At 36.8% G+C, this 21,411-nt stretch overlaps 2 protein-coding genes and 1 pseudogene across 22 annotated transcripts in view; 1 reads left to right on the top strand and 2 right to left on the bottom strand.

Moving 5' to 3' along the window:
* Nucleotides 1-21,411, top strand: part of GIN1 (gypsy retrotransposon integrase 1) — a 158,315-nt gene that overhangs the window by 86,594 nt on the left and 50,310 nt on the right. For 2 of the 6 annotated variants that reach the window (XM_063811460.1, XM_063811462.1), the window contains 3 exons: nucleotides 294-444; nucleotides 4,653-4,786; nucleotides 6,910-7,082. The gene's annotated coding sequence lies outside the window, so the exon portion shown is untranslated. Of the gene's footprint in view, nucleotides 1-293; nucleotides 445-4,652; nucleotides 4,855-6,909; nucleotides 7,955-21,411 lie in introns of those variants that run through there. The other 4 variants (XM_063811458.1, XM_063811459.1, XM_063811463.1 and 1 more) reach the window with 3 other exon arrangements.
* LOC134810093 (eukaryotic translation initiation factor 3 subunit K-like) lies at nucleotides 153-1,050 on the bottom strand (annotated as a pseudogene).
* PAM (peptidylglycine alpha-amidating monooxygenase) overlaps nucleotides 3,552-21,411 on the bottom strand; it is a 170,374-nt gene continuing 152,514 nt past the window's right edge. For 2 of the 16 annotated variants that reach the window (XM_016953561.3, XM_009449418.4), the window contains 5 exons: nucleotides 15,846-15,945; nucleotides 13,437-13,490; nucleotides 7,953-8,156; nucleotides 5,037-5,093; nucleotides 3,552-4,381 (listed from right to left, as the gene is read on the bottom strand). In XM_016953561.3, coding sequence (XP_016809050.3) covers nucleotides 4,203-4,381; nucleotides 5,037-5,093; nucleotides 7,953-8,156; nucleotides 13,437-13,490; nucleotides 15,846-15,945 — 594 coding nt within the window. In that variant the 3' untranslated portion in view covers nucleotides 3,552-4,202. The remainder of the gene's footprint in view (nucleotides 4,382-5,036; nucleotides 5,094-7,952; nucleotides 8,157-13,436; nucleotides 13,491-15,845; nucleotides 15,946-21,411) is intronic. The other 14 variants (XM_054684497.2, XM_063811456.1, XM_009449415.4 and 11 more) reach the window with 7 other exon arrangements.

The raw sequence follows: 21,411 nt of genomic DNA, 5'->3' as shown, positions 1-21,411 counted from the left end.
TTACCAAATAAACAAAGCAGAGAATCAGAACTACAGGGAGTTTTCATCATGAGAAATCTCCTGCTGAGAAGGTAAAATTATTAGGCAAAGGAGTACGAGGCTAGAACTAGCATCAGAAAGGACTCAACTTACCCATCAGTTTTCTAGACAATATATGTATATTTTGAAGGCATGAAAAATTATATAATATAGTATTCTTTTTTTTTAAGTCAACAAATCTTTATTAAACACCTGCAGTTACTGGAAGAAGGCCATGATGCTGGACACACTGTCAAAGTCTATCTTCTCCACAGGGTTCTTGGGCTTAATGTTCTCTTCCTGGCTACAGATGAAGATCTGCTGGGACTCGTCAGCCCTCCAGGTCTATTTTCTCATCCACACCTTCAGCTGGCTGTCCGACAGATACCCAGGCATCTCGGCCAGCAGCCAGTGGTCGATGTGCTGGTAAGTGATACCCACGACAGGGCAGATACACATTCGGACAGAGTCTTCAAAGCCAGTTATACCTTCCAAGAGGTCCACGTTTTCATCCAGGGCTTCCCAGAAGGCCTGAAAGAGGCTGGTCTCCAGCAGGCCCTTGAGATACAAAATCTGTCAGATGGCCACTCTTCTTGATGTGCCTGGCCAATCATGCACTTACACGGGGTGAAGTTGGTATGTGGCAGGTTGGTGAGGGCCTTCAGCTGGATCTGGGCAGTGTCCGTGGTCTGAAAAAACGCTGGGTTGGACTGGTACAGCTTCAGGACAACTGGGTTGGCTTCCAGATCATAGGCAGTGTCCTTGGCCTGCATCTCCACGTAGCACTCCAGGGTGGCCAGCTTCTCAGGATTGTTCCTGTTGATACCCTGGAGCAACATGCCCACATTGGCTCTCATCTGCTCAAATATCACCATGACTGCTGTCACCTTCCACAATGAGGGCTGGAAGCTAACACCAGACTGGCACGGTGTCCTCAAATACAGCATTCTTATATGACTTATTCATTTTAAGGGAGTTTGTATAAAATGCATTTTTGTTCAAAAACAAAAAGAGGAGTTCTATTGTCATACTTGTTTTTTATAAGCTCCTATTTTGTATTATATCTTGGTATATCTGAATAAGAGCACTTTTTTTTAACCAGGTTTTCATTGGTAAATCCTTTCTGTATGATAGTACAGTGTATACTCAATTTTGAAACCCAGAAAAATTCATGTCCTTTTTTTATATCAGTACTTTGGATATGTGATAGACATCTTTGTGTTTTGGTGTTTCAAAATTTTTAAGGCTATGAACAGGAATCATATTTACCATCATCAATGATTATGTTCTCTTAATTAAATCATGATACTATAAAAACACTCCAAATAGATTTGCTTATTCTAGCCTTTAGATGTGATTCAAAAATAAAAAGGAGGCCTCTAGGGAGGCCACTAGTGGCCTTTCTATGCAACTAAGTTATTTCCCTAGTGGAATAAAGAGCATCAGGGGACTAAAGGAAGAAGCTGCTGCTAAGTTCTGGCCCTGAAGATAATTTGCATATGGGATTTTTCATGAATTGAGTTTGAGGCACTGGGGTTGATGACTTCTAGGCCTAACCATCACTCTACAGAGACCACATCTTTGAGAATATTAACTTTCTGTGCCTAAGAATGTTTTAAAGTTCAGCTACTCTCTGTAGCACTGTTTCTTGGAGATGAACCATGGAACACCTGAATTCAAATCACCAGGAATGCTTCTTAAAAATGTAGATTTCTAGGACCCACCCAGTGCAGTGAATCAGAAACTATGGGAAAGGGACCAAATTAGTACTTCTAAAATAAGTACTCACAGTTGATTCTTACCCACATTAAAGTTTGAGACGTATTGCTATAGGCTACATCAACTTTGAGCTACATGTAGGTGACAGTCTGGGAAACAAGCACTAATACAGATTCTATGGATTTGTCATTCAGTTTCCTAAATATTTGATTTTATATAACATCTGGATGAGAGTTAAAAGATGCACGGTAATTTTGAAAAATAATATGCTGATTTAATAAACTAAAGAGGAAAGCTTAAAACAAAAGATTTTATGCAAATGATAATTCAGGGCCAATTCAGTGAATGACAAGCTATTCTTTTAACTCTCCCAAATCAAATTTTCAAGGTACTTTAATAGAAGAAAAAATGAAAGCACAGCTGTTTCCCTTTGCTTTTTTAATAAGTCAATTATGCCCATTTTAATTATCCAATTTAACACATTCAACAATTAAGGCATTCAGATTTTGGTGCTAACAGTCATATCAAAACACCTCAGATCCTGTCTTCCCCCTCCAAACATCTGTAAACTATAATTTATGTGAAAATATAGCTATCCACTTATTGTAACTGGCAAGATAGAATAGCTATTCTCGAAGACAATGGTTTTCAACTGTGACTGCACATTAGAAACACCTGGACAAATTTAAAAACATGAACCATACCTGTATTCCACTGTAAGCCAACTAAATAAAGATCACTGGAAAGAGTGAGTGCCCAACAATTTTTTTCTTAAATTCTCCAGGCGATTCTACTGTGGCCAGGCCTAGGATTCACTCCTCTGGGACATTTCTCAGGCAGTGCATTCTCTGACTTGATAAATGAAGTTCAGCCAAGAATAATCAGTGGAAAGATTGCCTGAAGTCAATGTCATTCATTACTTTCCAGGCTACCATCTTTAATTAACCCAGGTTGGCAGAATAAAGGTGGAGTGCTAGGACAGGATTGTAATGCCCTAGCAGACTTACCATTTCCAAATTTCCCTTCTGTACTCTCATGTACTTTATGATTAGTCAATTATATCTGTATTATTCCAACTACTATGATGCCTGAAAAACAGGTTGGCATTTTTGAAAAAGAGTTTTAGATTCCTATCATTTTAAAATGGAAAATTATCTGGTTCTTACTAACTTGCATTGATGAATTACGAAAAAGACGTTTTAAAACTAATCTGCAATCACTGTAAAAGATGAATATATTCCTATGGATACATGGAAATTGTATTTTATTTTAGAGAAAGGATCTCACTCTGTAGCCTAGGCTGGAGTACAGTGGATTGATCATAGCTCACTGCAGCCTTGAATTTCTGGGCTCAAACAATCCTTCTGCTTGGCCTCCCACAATCCTTCTGCTTGGCCTCCCAAAGTCCTGGGAGTATAGGCTTGAGCCACTGTACCTGGCCTGAAATTATTTTTTAAAAGGAAAACTATTATTAGTGATCCCTACTGATGGATCATTTGCATATGTAATTTGAGACACAGGTTTCCACTTAGCTGTGATTACCTTTTATTAAAGTATTTATCCTCTGATTGATATATAGGCAAAAACCCTCTTTGGATTTTAGAAGAGCCTGACTTTACAAATATATGTAAACTCAGGCTGGTTTTTAATTTATATTGGCTAAAGTATCTTCTAAATTTTGTACAATACACACATTTCTTTTAGTTGAAGACATCGAGTAAGTTTCACTAATATTTGTGGGTTTGTGTAATTATTATAAAAGTTGTATGTAAAATCTGCAAATATGCAAAAACTGGAAAATACACTCTGACAGCTAATGCTCTGAAAACACTTTATTACACAAATTACATTCAGATTCTGAAAATAGTGTTCTAACAGTGTAACCATCTAAAAATAAGACATCCCAAAAACACACCAACTGAAGAAAATTTAAAAAAGAATTTAAATAGAGACTTTTTTATTTCCCTCATTGCAATATAATGTTAGTGATTTTAAAAAAATAGGAGATTTAGCAGCTTTGTCGTCATGTAGCACAAAGTTTCTCTTTACTGCCACAGGCTAAGAATGCTGAACAGGAAAGGCACCAAAGAAAGACACTGGCAATGAAAGTGCTATTGGGAAAATACTGTGTTCAAGCAAAGAATGGGGTTATTTACATCCACCAAAAAGTCTCAAAAGTGTAAATGGGCAAATCTTCCATTGTTAGATTAGAATTATGATGGAAAAAGAGGATGGTTTCTCTAGTCTATGTTCATATAAAGACAATGGCACTGTAATGAACTTTTAGGAAACTCCTCAACTAGAAACAGAAGCCAACTTAACCAAAACGAAGTAAATAAAGTGTGTACAGTCCCACACAGACTAGTACAGTTTACAATTAAATACACAGAACTTTAAACGTGCTAAAGGGAAAGGAATCTGACATTCTGGGTAAATCTTACTCAATCTAAATCAAAGCTTGGTTTTCAGGAGGAGGAAGGTGCGAGTGCAGGCAGAGGTGCTGAATACTCCTCTTCTGATTCACTTCCATCATCCTCTTTCTCTTGGTCACTGCCCTCAGTGCTAAGCCGGTCAAACCCTTTTCGACTGTAGCCCTTACGGCTTGCAAAGAAATTACCAAGGTTTAAGCCTCCACTTCCCTTTCCTGAAAAAAAGCAAACAATAACAGAATTGGGTAAAGTTTGCAGCAATGATTCTGTTTCCTTGTAAATTCTTAAATGATAAAGTCAGAAGGTGGGGATGGGAAAGGGGAGATTATTTTATTTAAAAATAAAATAGAAAAACAGACAGAGACGTATCCTACAGAGCCATATAGATGCTACTATTAAAATAAAGAAGAAAAACAAAAGCTCCCAAGTATTATGTATTTCTGCAGGAATATTTCATATTCACTTTCACCTCCTGCTTTTCTCTAGCTCTCTATCCAGAACTAGCCTCCCTGGAGCAGCTCCTCATTTCAATGACTTTAAGAAAAGGTCATCTTCACTATGACAAACATTGACATGCCAACAGGAGTGACAGAAAATTTGCTGAAGACAAATGAAGCCAGGTAAAAGGCAGGGGAAGAGAATTAGATAATGCAGAATGGGAAAAATAAAACTGGGAAATCTGCTGCCAGACCCATGCACTTCAGTTTAGTTTATGGTGTGCATTCTGTATTTACTCTGGGAGATGCTAAGCTGCATACAAGGTGCTTTATCTTCAGAGACAAAATATGAAATATCTCCTTGCTTTTTAAAAGACATGTGCCTGTTGACTTTGAACCAAACATGAAGGGTTCTAAAAGGTCATAGGCATACCTCTAAATCTTCCCAGTACTCTTCCTGAACTCGTCTCGAGTTTGTGTTCAGAATCTGCTGAAAAAAGATGGCACATTTCAAAATGAGTCCCAGTCATCTTTCTCAACCCATGCACTCAACTTCCAACTTAAAATAGGAACTGGTAAATGATAAAGCAAGGCCTGGCTCTTGTCTGTATGCAATTCTAATTTTTAAGAAAGGCGGTATATTTTTGAGACATACATAAAGGGCCCAAGCTGGGTTTGACTCCTGCCCGTGTCTCTTACTGGCTGTGCAGTCTTGATAAATTACTTCTCTGAGCTTCAGTTTTCTCCTCTGATAAAAGAAAGGTCAAGGAGAATCCCTGTCTGTAAGGCTGAGATCAGACACTGCATGTGACACATTTAGAACACTACCTATAGATATACAGTAAATGTTCAATAAATCATAGCTATTTTTTTAATCAGGAAATAATTGTTATTAATAATTTATAAAATTTTTCCATCTTTGGTTATGACAATTTAGGAATATTTGCCTTCAGCTTTACTCTTTCTACTGACAGTACATATCTTGCTTGAGAAAGCTTTGGATCCATGTATATCGTTTCTTCTTTATGTAAGACATAAGTGAAGGGAAAGGACATGACACCCTGAGTATTTTCCAAGCATAGTAGGTGACCTAAATGTTCCCAACAGGACTGCCTAACTCCATAAAGGACAGACTCTCTTTCCTTATGGGGAGACAGAACTCCCAATGGGTTTCATTTTTTCCCTTGCTGTGTCTCTCCCTGTACTATTTCCCAGGCTTCATCACTCCCTCAAGGGCTATGGTCAGGAAAGTCAGGCCTGGGGTTGTCCTGTTAGGTCTTTAACCAGGATTGAAGTCAGCATCGTGGAAAAAGATAGCGGCAGATGAGAGGAAAGGGAGAAGACAGTGATGTGGAAAGAAATAGGCAAGAAGGGAAGAAGAATCTGGTAAGACTGTTAGAAAGCCAACAAATTAGATTGTAAGTTCTGCAAGGACATTCCTTAGTTTTGTATCCCCATGTGCCTAGCACAGTGTCTGATATGGAGTCAATACATAATAAGGAATGATGAATAAATGGAAGGTCCTTTATTAGGGTTTTTAATAACCTTAGACTGGATAAGATCTATCAAGAACAAATTCAGAAAAAAAGTGAGAAGCTGATCTACTACTACTACATATGAAACTGCAATTTTTCTAAGTAAAACACGGTCAAATAATGGCAATTTTCTAGGGTTCTACCTGGGTCTCTACCTTCCTAACACATTCCTGTAAAGTCAGCATCATGTAACAGTGCTGTGTCACATGTGCTTAACAACAAACAGGAGAGACCAAATCTTCCTTATTCCCTAGCCACTGCTTCTGCCAGATTGGGTTGGTTACCACAATTCCTGCCACCTGCCCCTAGGCCCCACTGTTCCTACTACTCTGTGTATTTATCACTGCACTTACCACCCTCTACTATAACTTTTTTGTTTCATGTCTCTTTCATATGTTATCTATTCTGTGAGCTCGGTTGATTTATTCATTCATTCTTTCAACAACAATTTATTAAACCACTAGTATCAGAAACTATTATTTGTGCTGGGGACATATCAGTACTCAAGATATGGATTCTTGCTCTTTTGAAGCATCTATATAACACCATGAAGACAATGACTATGTTTATTTCTCTTTGCCCCTACTTATGACAGTTCCAGATCTGTAACATGGACTCAATAGAAATCCTTTTTGGGAAGAGTTAACTATATTTTTGTAGAGATTTATTGATGGCACATGAAAAGCAAAAGAAAGTCTAATAAAAATTCCCTTTTACAACATATTAAACTGAATTTTCTGTTTTCTGTTTCCATGCCTTTTTCTGTGTCAGGGCTTTGCCAAGGGCACTGAATCCCTGCCATGGCTGCCTTGACCTGAAATAGGATCAGATGCTGTTTCTTGATCAAATGCTCCCCCTCTCCCTGGTCCATGGATTTCTTCCCACACACAGCTATAGACTTGCTCTAGGACCTGGGGACCCAGCCAAGGGACTGCTACTGAGCGGTAAGAAACATGAGTTGGGTTATTTGTTTATTTATTTAGATGTCCTAAAATAAACTCAGCTCTTGGATCCTATATTGTGATAATGATTTCATAAAATACTAACTCTGGTATTGGACTCTGCCTTGTTCAGTTATGGAAGGCTGATGATCTAAATTATGACTATTCAAAAACTATCAAATGGTTTGTTATAGAATTAATTTTTCTTGAAAACTAAGGTTTAAGACAAGTGTTTTTTATAACTTCTTATGCCTTTTGTTACTTTATTACCAATGATTATTCATCATAACCATTGGTGGTATTGAGTACTTCCTAGGTTCCAGGTATCCTGATAAATGCTTATGTACATTATTTCATCTTTGTACAACCTTGTAAGGTAACTATTTTATCCCCACTTTTTTATGAGAAAACTGGTCTGGAGAGATTAAGTAACTTGCCCATGGTCATGTAGCTAGGAGCCTAATGGGAGAAAAACACAACCTGAAAAACTGACCCAGGTACTTTGAGGACTGGGCCTCTTCCTAACAGCAGATATCTCCTCTTCTGATCCTTCAGCTAATTTATACTGACTCTACTACCTACAATTTCGTATGGACTCATTAATTGGACTTAAGCCAATTGCTAAAAGATAGTATTAAAGGTTATATTTTAATCTAACTATCCAAATTTCAGAGTCTCCAGATACTATTTTGTACTGTGATATTAACTAGGGGCAATATTTGGAACATAGACAATAATGTCAAAAATGGTAGAGAGCATTAAAAACAAAAAAACAAATACAGTGAAAAAAATCCCAATCAAACTCCTGAGGATAATTAGGCCAAACACTCTTTCAAAGGCAGGTTCCAAGTTCACGGGGCTCATTTTACTTGCCTCCAAAGGCCCTTGATTTTTTCCACCGAATAAATATGGCAATGGCCAGCAGGACAACCACCGGAATAACCAGAAGGGTTGTAATGAGAACAACAGGCACTCCCGAGCCTGGCTCTTTGATCAGTTTCTGTTTCTCTTGCATCTTCTGCAATTCTGAGGAGGTGGGTTTGTTCTCCATTTTGGTTTCAACAACTGCCTCGGCTTCTTCAGGGAAAGAAGAGTTCACAATATTCAACTGACTCAAAGATTTCAAAACCCCCTTACCCACCCCTACCCAGTCAAATCAATAACTGTTCACAAAGAACTTGTTGACTCCAGTGTACAGGGGGTTCATGTTTTAATACCTGAATCTACCAAACTGGCAGCAGGCATTGTGATTAGTTATTTCCACTGAATGGTTTTTCACCTTCAAATTAGTTTTCTTTTGTTCTACTTTTAATACGCTCTTTAGCTATAATTCCACAGAATATATATCCTTTTGTATTTTTCCAAAGGTAAAATTAATAAGACAGTACTGTGTAGGGGAAAGAACTGGTGTGCATACTGGAATCAAACAAACCTGGGTACAAATCCCAATTCTCCTATATACTAGCCGTATAACTTTGGGCAAGTTACTTAAATTATCTGGGCCACAGTAACTTCATCTATAAAACTGTAATAATAGGACCTCCTTCATAAAACTGTTGGGTGTAAATGTCTGTCATAAAAAATGTATATAATAAGTGTTTGTTTCCTTGTATCTTTAGTTTAAAAATGTTTTTCATGTTCAATTAATTTTTGGTATTTCACATGGACAGCTGCACACATTAATGCTAGGATTACAAAAGAAAAAAGGAACTGTGTCCTTTTCAGGCTCTTTTATATTGTTTTCAGCAAAATGTGAGTACAGACAGATGAACTGTATATCCTTTTGTTACTGATGAAAAGAACAACTATTATAATAACTAAAACTATTCTGTAACATTGGCAGGTACTGGGTAGGTATCAAGCCTAAAGTACTGTTTGGGAAATTGATGCAATGAAACTATATAAGCTGCTGCAGTGATCTTAATAACTAATGATATGAAAATGAGGTTGAGCCTTGAGACATCCTTGCCCTACAAGAAGCACATATGTGTATTTGTATAGAAACTCTAGTGTACAAAGACTAGTAAGAATTTGCCCAGACTAAAAGTTACAACCACATTTGCAGGAAGACTCACAGGTCATACATTTCTGAAATTTCGACTTCTTGGAATGCCCTTCTGCCCTACGATACAGAATGCATTGTAAAGCCTCAAGAAGATTTTGACAAAATGGTAGGGATAACACAATCAGGAAAATCTTTGGTTAATGTTTAGTAGGTATAGATTCAGCTTAGTAGTTTACGGGATACTCCTCCAAATAAATGTTTCCCAAATCATTTAAGACGCTGTCAACATAATTTATAATACAAACAGATGGTAGGTTCCAACTCTTTGCTTCAACGTTCTGAGCCAGCCTCTTTGACAGTCTCAATGATATCTATTGAGTACTTACACCATTGTCAGGCATCGTTTCCTTTAATCATCACACCAAGCTTATAAGTAGGCACTATTATTATCATCACCATTTTGTAGATGACCTCATAGTCCTCCTTTCCTTCCCTGTACTATGGCTAAAGGGAGACCATCCTTTGTTTTCTTTTGTCCACTCAAGTGACTCTTGAAACTTGAAAGGGAGGGAAGGAAAGGAGTGGTTCATAGACCTAGAAATGGTTCAAATATAACTTTTCTATGTCTAGTTTCTGAGGGGAATACGGATGTGATTTCTATTCTTTCTGACCACTCATTTGTCTTTTTTTTTTGGTTGCTATAGGAAAGATATACAAAATTGCTCTATATTTAAGCTTATTCTATATTTAAATAAGAAAATTGCAATAAATAGATCATGGGAGTAAAAAACACAGGCCAAAGATGTAGGTTGGCATTTAAGAACTTGTTTCTTTTGGAAGAAGGATTTGTTCTTGTTTGAAGGTGGGTATTACCAGAGTAGTTACTGCCTGTCATTTAGTAAGTTTATATGCACCTAATATACAATGGGTATACTAGGTCATATCTAGTTTCATGGATAAGGCAGAACCAGAATTGGGCAACATTAAATGGAAGGAACTGTGGATGATACAGGTGAAAGACTAAAATAATCAGTTTAGCATTCACAGAAAGTAATGAGAATGAGGCAATGAACTTACTAAGATATAATACATACACAGCACTTTAGAAATTCTTGATTTTCACATCACTTCTGATATTTTGAGTGTTATCTACTAAAAATACTTAAACATTCCAACTTTTGGAACTGGCTGAAATATATTTAAGATTTAAAAGATGCTCTACATTTTTAAAAAGAAGGCTAAAAATTTAAAATGTTCAATTCTAAAGAAAATAAACAATATTGCTACTCTTCACAAGAGCATTTGTATGTGGGGTAAAATGCCTAAAACAATAGTTATAACTTAAGAGTCTAAGAATTCCACTGAAAGCCTGAAGAATAATCCAAATTCTGCCACTTTCACTCTTTATCCTAAATTCTTTTATTAAAAATCCCAGTAATTTGGAGCATCTATGATGAATGAAGAGTGAAGAAGCTCTAAGATTAGCCAGAACACTAGGTTTCTGGAAAACAGGAGGCACCTAGAATGACCATTCTTTTGTCATATAAAATGCCAGGTGTATTCTGGGTAGAATGAACATGCCTTAAAATCTTATAAGAGTGCAAGCCCTTGTAGCATCTCTATAGATATTTGGAAATAAACAAATTTTCTAAAAGCTGATGTATGACAGTTTTTCTTCTTGTTTAAAGCAATGCGTTTAGAAAGGGAGGTTAGCTACATTCCTGTGTGAGTGCACATATACACGTATGTACAAATCTGTCTCCCCCTAACAGAAGAGAAGTCTAGAGACCACTTGGAATTGGAATAACTTGGACAGGAAGGGAAGGACATTCTTAATACAGCAATTGTATCCCAGTTCATCACAGACAGAACTGAAGGCTGAAGGCAAATGGCGTACTAGGAAGTAACTGGTTACGGGACATGAAAAGCGCATATATCACCAATGAGATCATTCTTTTTTTCTTAATGTGTTTCCTTACAATGTGTTGCTTACCATAAGGCCTAAAAAGCTAACTGCACTAAAGAGGTTTTTTTATTTTTTAAAAGTTTTATTGAAAGTGATTGGCCATTATCATCTTTTATTGGGGAGGGGGGTGGGCTTGGGGGTGAGAGCTATGCTTTGGTGAGATATTGGTATACCTGTTTTATCTCTAGTAACTTTATTAGAAAGTTTAATCCTTTTCATCAGTTTTTTTATCATCTGAAATTATCTTATCCTTACAACTTCCTTAGAACACTGGTTCTGAAACCTTTTTAATAATAATTAGTTATATGACCATTCATAGTAGGGATAAGTGTTATCAAAGGCAACTCAAATTTGGGGATTTAAAATTAACATGTAACTACAAGGCTATTAAGTCTGAAATTGTGTTTTCCCTTCTCTTTTATAAAGGGTGGTTTGAATTAAGCTTCAAGATATTGATAAAACATAAGATCTAGAGATCCAGCATGATTTACATTCCCTTTGTAATAAGAACATAATCTTAAAGGTTTAATGAGAGCCATATGGGTTCAAGGAAGAAGAGACAACTTCATTTGAGTTTGGGTTAACTATTAAAACTGGACTGTCAAGGCAAGACATTTCAATAAAATTTACTGTTTGAACTGCTGGGTTTGACCACAAACCACTTCCACAAAGTCGGAAGGTTTCTGACCAATTGGACTCAGTGGTGTGCACAGAGGAGAGAGGAAATGGCCTATATGACAGCATTATTCATCCATCATTGACCGGCTAAGATGAGGTCAGTATGGCTAAGCTGTTTTCACCAGGCCAACCAGTACCACCTAGAATTTTTTGGTGAGATCTATTTAAACAGAAATGAGTTGAGACTATTTTAAAATTCTAGAGGTTTCAGAGTAAACTATAACCATTCCCAACCTGCAGTTCTTGGGAGAATTTATAGTGAATGAATTGGTGGTATCAGTCTCTCCTCAGCAGTATAGCAATAGTGGTTAAGAGTGCAGGCTTTGGTACCAAATAGATTTTGGTTTAAAGCTTGACTCTAAAATGTACTATCTTAATAGGAATTCTGATCCTCAATTTCCTCATATAAATTGGGGATAATAGCAGTTATTACATGGTTGGCATAAGGATTAAATGTAATAATTTCTGTATAGCCCATTGTTTCTGCTCTGTAAGTGATAGCTACTATTAACAACATGATCTTTCCCAACGTCTTTATTCCAGGGCAAACAGAACTTACCAATAATTATATATATAGCAAAGACATAAAACTAGGGGGACAGGAACCTTCTTTAGTATATGAGTGTGATATGAATGCCACTTAGTAGTGTCACTTGGATCTCTACAAATGCCAAACAATTGCTATTTATTTTATAATATTTTATTACCCCTTGAGCTGGCTATATTTTCTTATCTGTCTGCATAAAATCCTTAAACTCCCCGTTGCTGTTGCTGCTTTTCATTTCTTTTCCAGCTGCTTTGATGAGAAAAGAAAACAAATAAGCCTAGGTTTGTGTCTGAATGTCTAGGTGAATCATTTGTAAAGCAACTAATAATGGAATCCCTTTGCTACTTAAATATTAGGTAACATGAGCAACTCATAGCGAGTCCTTAACTGGAAATGACATGTCAAAACCCTGCAGATGTTAGAATGTACAAAGATAAACTGATCCTAGGAAAGAGACAAAATAAGTTGACAGGGACTCCATATGAACCCAGTGGTTGCTTACCAATAGCTAAATCCCATTTCCTTAGTCCTGATATTATATACCAGTGATATGCTTATTTGTATATGTGTTTATATATGTAAATTTCCCCCTCTCTCCTTATAAGGCTATAAGGTCAGGTGCAGTCTCATTTCCCTTAGACCTGCTATAGTGCTTTACACACAAAAGGCCCTCAGTAAATCGTGGAAGCTGAATGGTACTAAGATAGAAGCTAAAGAAACAGCTAATCTTTCCATACCATTATAGCACTGACCCACCAAAGATATTTTTCACTCCTTTATATTAGGGCCTATTAAGAAAAGGTTTTTCCAATATGCCAAATCATATTTTTTTACTTGCCTGGGGTTAATGTACTCCCCAAAGTGGCTGACTTTTTTTCTTCTCGGAATATCTCTGGCTCACTAGTTACAGATTTTTTGTATCCTCAATCACTTTCTATCACTTGAAATCAGTAATTTGAGCTCATTATGACTGCTCCATTTATCAAAAAAAAGAGAAGTGGCAACATACAGGTTTAAGGGCTCAGTACATAGCAGAAGTCACTGATAATTTACCAGATTATATTTTTAGCCTGGTAATTTTTTAAGTTGCAATCAAGGGCCATAAAAGAATTCAACACAGCCAGACTTTGGTTTTATAGTAATAAGAGGAATCTGACCAACCTTTGATTTCCTGGACCTCAATGCCAGCCTTTTTAACTGATCGATGTTCCAATTCTGTAACAGCACAACAAGGAGAGAGAAAAGTCAGAATCTCCAAAAAGAACATTTGAAAATTTAACTTTGATATTAATTTTACTCAGTAGAAAATATTTCCTTAATTCATCAAATGCATTATTATATTAAGAAAGAGTTCAATACAAACCACTAATTAGGTGGTCCATGAATCCTGGATAAAATCTCCTAGGGAAAGCTAAAATATTTCTAAGGACTTCATATTTACAATGAGCTATTTCTTGTAGAGTTCATAATATTGTATTATTTCTGAAAGACCAAGCAGATCTGCCTTCATGTGGACAATATCTTAGACTGATAACTAGTTCTGACATGTTGGGTTAGCAGTCTTCTAGTTGATGTTAATGGATTTGACCAGTTAACTACAAGGATGCAAATAAATGAGACACCGATTTAGTCTTCAGTGGCAGTCTTACTGTTCCAGATATACTGTTTTCCAGATTTACTGCACTCTGCGCTATGCAGAGGGCTTCTCTATTTTGAAGCTGAATGCCATATCGCTGTGCTTTTCCATCAGGAGATGTACCAAAGTCACTTGGGAGGACTTTCTAAAATACACATAATATTATTCCTCTTCTTTCTGTAGATCTTGAGTGGGGACTGGCCATGTGTATTGTAACAGTCCCCCCCGTAGGTAAATCTGACATGCATCTTCTGAGTTTCAAACCACTAGGGTGGTATAAAGCAGGGGTCCCCAAATCCCGGGCCACGGACTGTTAGGAACTAGAACGCACAGCAGGAGGTGAGTGGCAGGTGAGTGTAACCACCTGAGCTCTGCCTCCTGTCAGATCAGTGGTGTCATTAGATTCTCATAGGAGCCTGAACCCTTTTGTGAACTGCGCATGCAAGGGATCTAGGTTGCGTGCTCCTTGTGGAATAGTTTTATCCTGAAACCATTCCCTCTGCCCATGGTCGGTGGAAAAATTGTCTTCCATGAAACTGGTCCCTTAATGCCAAAAAGGCTGGGGATCACGGTATACAGGGCCTCAGATTGAAATATTAATGAGTTCAGGAATCATCTTCCTATCCATAAAATTAAGATATTGGTTAGATTTTCTTCTGAAGTCTTCTCCATCTTTCAAAGTATTTTTGCATTTGTTTTTGTTCTGAAAATCCACAGTTTAGTCATGCAGTTGGGGGTTATCCATCTATCTCTGCCTTCTTGTCTGACCCTGCCTTCTGGATCCTCTTTGACAATTCGGGTGGTGAGAGAGCCACATTTGCAAGGGAAATGTGAAGCTACTGCTGGAGTGGCATAGTCCATGGGCATCTCTGCTCACTCAACCCGAACTTGGTTCTTTTTACACAACTGCAAACGTTATCCAAAGGATAGTTCTGACTACAAAAGTTACCAAATTAATTGAGATCCAAGCCCTATATCGTATCTGATTATGTGTTTGGACTCCTGATTTTACTTTCCATTGCTGTAATTTGTTTTCTTGCCTTTTTATAATTTATGTTTTTCCTTTTATAATTAATATTTTTCTTCATCAAGTTTACATATTTTTTTTTGTCCTTTATCTAAAACTACCTGTTGAAGCTCCTGATATGTCAAATTTATCATCCCCAATTATTTTCCTTACTCTCACCTTCTGCTATTTGGGCCCTGCCATGTTTTAAAAGTATTTCTGGACATTGAAGTTGTTTGTGTCCTATCAAGCATTTGGTACACTTCAATTTAAAAAATTTATTTGTTTTAGCATATTAGGGGTTAAAAGTTAGTCTGCTTTTTAGAGATGAAAATGATGTCCAAATTCCAATTAGAAAACTCCAAAACTAGTTGGCAGGATCCTGATGGAGCAAATCTATACTTAGACAACATTTTGAGTTACATGAAAATATAGCAATTCAGTTATTTGGGAAAGCTGAAGTCCAAGCAGAAAATTCAAAGTGCTTCTTCTTTGAATATTTCCAAATATTCATATTTGGGATAATATGTCTCAAACAGATGCTGGTATCTCTAGATGCTCAGCAGCTACTGAGAGCTAAAGGGCCATATGGGGAATGAGGCTTTATGGAAAGAAGTCAGCCCCTCTGCTTTGCCAAAGCCCCCTCTCTCCTTCTGGAACTAAGCTGGAATTAACGTTGACTTTTAATGTAACAGACAGTACTTCAGGCATCAAGAATTCCCTGTGGAAACAAGGGGATAAGTGCCAGCAAAAAAAATCGTTTCTTTCCACTTAATGGACACCAAATAGGTCTTTTAACAACTGCTTTATACTTTGATTCCTACTCTCATCAGTAAAAAGATAAGGAAATGCAAATGTTTTTGTTTCATATGCTTTTAAGCAATCAAACTGAGGGAAAATGTGAACAATAATACTGTGAAAACCATACTCTCAGTCAAGGTGAACTTCCACACGGTGTTGGTATGAGCATCTCCAATGTACACAGTCCCATCTTCAGATGCAACAATATCATGAGGCATATCAAAGTGCTGCCAAAATAAGAAGCTACACATTAGAGTGGTGAGCCTTTACTTGAATCCTTCATGAAAAGACAGAAAAACAAAGCAAAGCCCACAACAAAACAACAAAACATATTACTCAAACCAAAGCAAAATATTTCCTATTGAAGCAACCCTAGGCTGAAGGGAGTCATTCATTCATTCATTCATTGGGTACTGACTCTTCCAGGCATAATTCTAACTATTGGGAAATGCTAAGGAACCCCCACTACTGACTTTCAATTCTTTTAAGTGTGAAAATTTACAGGTACATTATTTTTTACAATACTGTTTACTTGGTGTTGCATTATCTGTCTAGTTATTTATATTGGTTTTTGCCTACATGTTTCTTCTACCTTTTAATAACTATCAAATTTGCTTTTTTAAATTTGTACAAGTAAAAAAGTCTAGGTATTAATTTTTATTATTCCCATCAAGCTATCATGTGCTACCTTAAAAACTATTTGTATATTATTGATAAGAAAAATCATTTCAGAGATTTGGGACATTTAATTTTTAGAAATGTACACTAAGAGATACGTAGCAATGTGGGGTTTTATACTCTTGAAGTCTTACGTTTGTGATGTTTTCAGTCAGCAAAGGAAAGAAATTGAGTGTTACCTCCAAGTACTTCCTGGGCTTTTGTCCCTACTTCAGATGCTCTGTATTTTAATATATCTTTCTCTATTTCAAATCATTGTCATCTCCATTATGAGGACACAAGAGACAGGGGAGATCCTTTTGTGACTTTCTTTTGGGGATCACCAAACTAGTTCTTGGAAGAGAAGCCTTAAATTGTTGTGCTGCTGACATTTCCATTGTCTCTGGAAGCCTCCAAAGGTGCCCTGGGTCTGGCAGTTGGCAGGATATAGATAACATCTTTCACCTTTAAGGCCAGAAGGCCTGCCTGGATACACAGTTATCAAAAATATGACTAGTGAGTATCCAGACCATGGGCTTATCAGCCAGCATCTGCCTAACCCTGATGTGCTGAGTTCAAAGGGTACTAATGAGACCAACTACTGTTCCTAGCTCAGTTTAGGCGGGGCAGAAGAATACATGCTCTGGAGATACTATCGTACTTTAGAAATCATCAAGTTTATCACACTGAAAAGAAAAATGAGATAGCCATGCCAAGGAGGCTCATTTTTTTTCATACTTTCAAATAAGCTGTGACAAATGTGTAGAGGAAAACACAGAGCCAGAAATCAAAATGCTGCCTTGCTGAAATCCTGCGGGCTTGTCATTAAATGTTCATCTTTTTTGGGAGGTTCAGTTAATGGATGGCAAAAGACTACCAAATGATAGGCCACTCCTGTTCTATACCGTAATATGTTCTTAGAAATTTCTTTGTAAAACATATGGTTGTAGAATACTTCATATTTTCTGATAGGAAAAATATAATGATGGGGGAATAAAGGTGAGGAGGGAATGTGTAAACTATTCACTGGCTAAAAACTTTGCTTTAAATAAATCACAATATGTCATAAATTCAAGGCAACAACAATAATAAACCTTTATTAGTGGCTCTCAAGTGAGAGAGCCACTAATCTGTATTTATAGCAGAACCTTGGTCCCACTGATCCATGAAGCCAAGGGTTCTGCTAGAAATACAGTACTTTGGGGCCACTGTAGGAACTCAGGGGGAGGCTTGGTAGATGGGACTCTGTCTTCTTGCTCATTATGAAGACTCATTATGTCTTCTTGCAATCAGAAGAACTCAGTTGTAATCTTTTCAATGAACTGTTCTAGTGCTTTGTGTCATTTGAAACAAAATTATGTGGTTAAATTTTAGGACCAAGCTTTAGTATTTTTAGAACTACACAGACATAAAGATCTTCTAATCTAGCCTTTGCAGACTCTTCTTTTGAGGTACCCCCAGCAAAATAAAATCAACATGACAGAAGCATGATAATATCTTCACCAGGCATCTGGTGACAAAGCCTGGAGCAAACTGCCTTCAAAATCTTGTATTTTATTTTAAAAACTCGTAAGGAAATTTGTGTTCTACTCCATAGCATAACAATGTTTGCTTCAACATAGTAAGTTTAAATGTACTTAATATTAAGTAAAACAGTTCTTCTAAGTTGCACAATGTTTATGTTGTGGCTTAATATAGCCCTTGGCATACCAATGTGTACTTCAGGAATGAAAAGGTTAAGCAGCACATTTCAAAGTCAGAAAGACCTAGGTTTGAGATCCACATATGCTACTCCATGTAGCTTGAACAAGTAATTTAACTTAAGTGAACTTTTCAGCTCAAGTATTGTCATTTTAATCATCACTGTGAAGGTTGGAAAAATGACATAAATCTGGGCTCACTTTTTTTTCTTTTGGTATGGAAGGATGGGGATCATTCTCTTTCTTTTCCATATGAGCTGCCACACAGAAGACGACAAAAAAAATGCCTGTCCAAAGGGTGTGTATAAAAGCAGATAATGAGGGACCACAAGTCTGTCCTTTGATTACAGGGGGAATGACTTGGGGAATGACAATGTGTATTTTTCTCTCACAGCTTTTTGATAGCATTTGATAGAACCATTTTCTTTATTGTCCTACTGTCTAAGCTTCCCTGCACAGACATAAAAACAGAGTCCCTACATTCAGATGGAAACATCTCTAAAGAATGTAATAGTAGAAGACGGAGAACTGAAAATGTAAGAGGAGATAAGGAGTGGGTATGCACAAACAGAAGCACAACCCCCTTATGTAAAACTTGACCTTCATCGTGAAGAGGAATCTCTTTTTACACAGGAGTCAACAGACCATATTATTTCCTTCACCCAAAATTAATCTTTGTGATAATAATCTATTTAATGAAAATTCTGAGAGATTTATAAACTGATTTCAGTTTACTGTGTCAACACAGAATATATTTCTATGTTTTGGTGTAATATCAAGTCTTGTTTACTGAAAGGAAAAGCAAACTTCATCTTGGAGTGAGACTCTTTTCAAGTTTGCTGAATTGACCCACATATTGTGACTCATTCTTTGCCTAACATCTGATGAAAGCACAATGCTTTGGAAATTTTAATTGAGAACTCTTCAGATTTTTATGAGGTTAAGGCTCATTTAGCGTCTTGCTTAGCACTTACTTTTGATTTCTAGATGCATATTTAAATTAAAAGTTAATATCCTGGTTGACACAGTACATTATCATTAAAAGAATGAGCAAGGCAAACACTCCACTAATACAAAGCAAAGAACTGAAAGAAAGTTAAGCATCTCACTTCCTTTACCAACAGATATGAGGAAGTTAGTTCAAAGGGGCACAACAATGAAGACTGGATAATCAATAAGGATCTGAAACACTATGGAATAAAATATTTATTATCAGTGTAATGAATTTCTTTCTGCAGGGTTGCTATGCTTTGAGATTTCATTGCCTATTGCTTTTCTGGTGAAATATTTCTAGAAAAATCTTATTTGTTTATATAAATAGAAACCTAAAGAAAGGAATGTATACTGGAATCTTTAGTTTAGATTCATTTTGGTTATATTCAGATCCTGTTACTATGGCTTAAAGCTCCAGTGAAGAAAAGGCTGTGTCTCTTTCACCCTTTTACCCTTATTCACCTTTATACCCTTAGTACCTAGCATAATGCCTGATACAGAGTAAGTATTTAATGCATATCTCTGGAATAAAACTTGATAAACACCAGACTAGCTGTCAGTATTAGACTAATTTCTATTAATAAAACATTGAAGCATTTTACTTTTACCACTGTTACTCAACATAGTACTGGAAGTCTTAGCTAGAGCAATCAGACAAGAAAAAGAAATAAAGGACATCAAATTGGAAAGGAAGGAGTCAAATTATCCTTGTTTGCAGATGATATAATCTGATATTTGGAAAATCCTAAAGACTCTACCAAAAAAACTCTTAGAAGTGATAAATTCAGTAAAGTTGCAGGATACAAAATCAACATAAAATATCAGTAGCATTTTTACATGCCAATGTGAACAATCTGAAAAAGAAATAGAAAATATAATCCTATTTACAATAGCCAAAAATATTTTTAAATACCTAGGAATTAACCAAAGAAGTGAAAGATCTCTACAATGAAAACTATAAAATGCTGATGAAAAAAACTGAAGAGGACACACACAAGAAGGGAAGATACTCCATGTTCATGGATTGGAAGAATCAGTATTGTTAAAATATCCATATACCCAAAGCAATCTGCAGATTCAATGCAATCACTATCCAAATATCAATATTCTTCACAGTAATGAAAAAAATTCTAAAATTTATATGAAATCACGAAAGACCCAGAATAGTCAAAACTAACCTGAGCAAAAAGAACAAAACTGGAGGAGTCATATTACCTGACTTCAAATTATACTACAGAGCTATGTAACCAAAACAGCATGGTACTGCCATAAAAACAGACACATAGACCAGTGGAATTGCATAGAGAACCCAGACAAAAATCCACACACCTACAGTGAACTCATTTTTTTTTTTTTTTTTGAGGCAGAGTCTTGCTCTGTCCCCCAGGCTGGAGTGCAGTGGCACGATCTTGGCTCACTGCAAGCTCTGCCTCCCGGGTTCACGCCATTCTCCTGCCTCAGCCTCCAGAGTAGCTGGGACTACAGGCGCCCACCACCATGCCTGGCTAATTTTTTTTGTATTTTTAATAGAGACAGGGTTTCACCGTGTTAGCCAGGATGGTCTCGATCTCCTGACCTCATGATCCGCCTGTCTCAGCCTGCCAAAGTGCTGGGATTACAGGCGTGAGCCACCGCGCCTGGCCCAGTGAACTCATTTTTCACAAAGTTTCCAAGAACATACACTGGGGAAAGAACAGTCTTTTCAATAAATGGTGGTGGGAAAACTGGATATCCACATTCAGAAGAATGATACTTGATCCCTATCTCTCACTTTACACAAAAATCAAGTCAAAATGGATTAAAGGCTTAAATCTAAGACCTCAAACTGTGAAGTTACCACAAGAAAACATTGGGGAAACACTTCAGGACATCTGTCTGGGCAAAATTGTTTTGAGTAATACCCCACAAGCACAGGCAACCAATGCAAAAATCAACAAATGGGATCGCATCAAGTTAAAAAGTGTCTGCACAGCAAAGGAAACAATCAACCACGTGAAGAGACAACCCACAGAATGAGGAAAAAAAATTGCAAACTACCCATCTAACAAGGGATTAATAACCACAATATATAAGGAGCTCAAACAACTCTATAATAAAAAATCTAATAATCCAATTTAAAAAATGGGCAAAAGATTTGAATAGACATTTTTCAAAAGAAGACATACAAATGGCAAACAGACATATGGAAAAGTGCTCAACATCATTGATCATCAGAGAAATGCAAATCGAAACTACAATAAGATATCATCTAACACCAGTTAAAATGACTTTCATCCAAAAGTCAGGTGATAACAAATGCTGATGAGGATGTGGAGAAAAGGGAACCCTTGTATACTGTTGGTG

Source organism: Pan troglodytes, chromosome 4, assembly GCF_028858775.2.
Source record: "Pan troglodytes isolate AG18354 chromosome 4, NHGRI_mPanTro3-v2.0_pri, whole genome shotgun sequence".
Taxonomy (NCBI): Eukaryota; Metazoa; Chordata; class Mammalia; order Primates; family Hominidae; genus Pan; species Pan troglodytes.
This window is presented reverse-complemented; position numbering and strand designations above follow the sequence as displayed.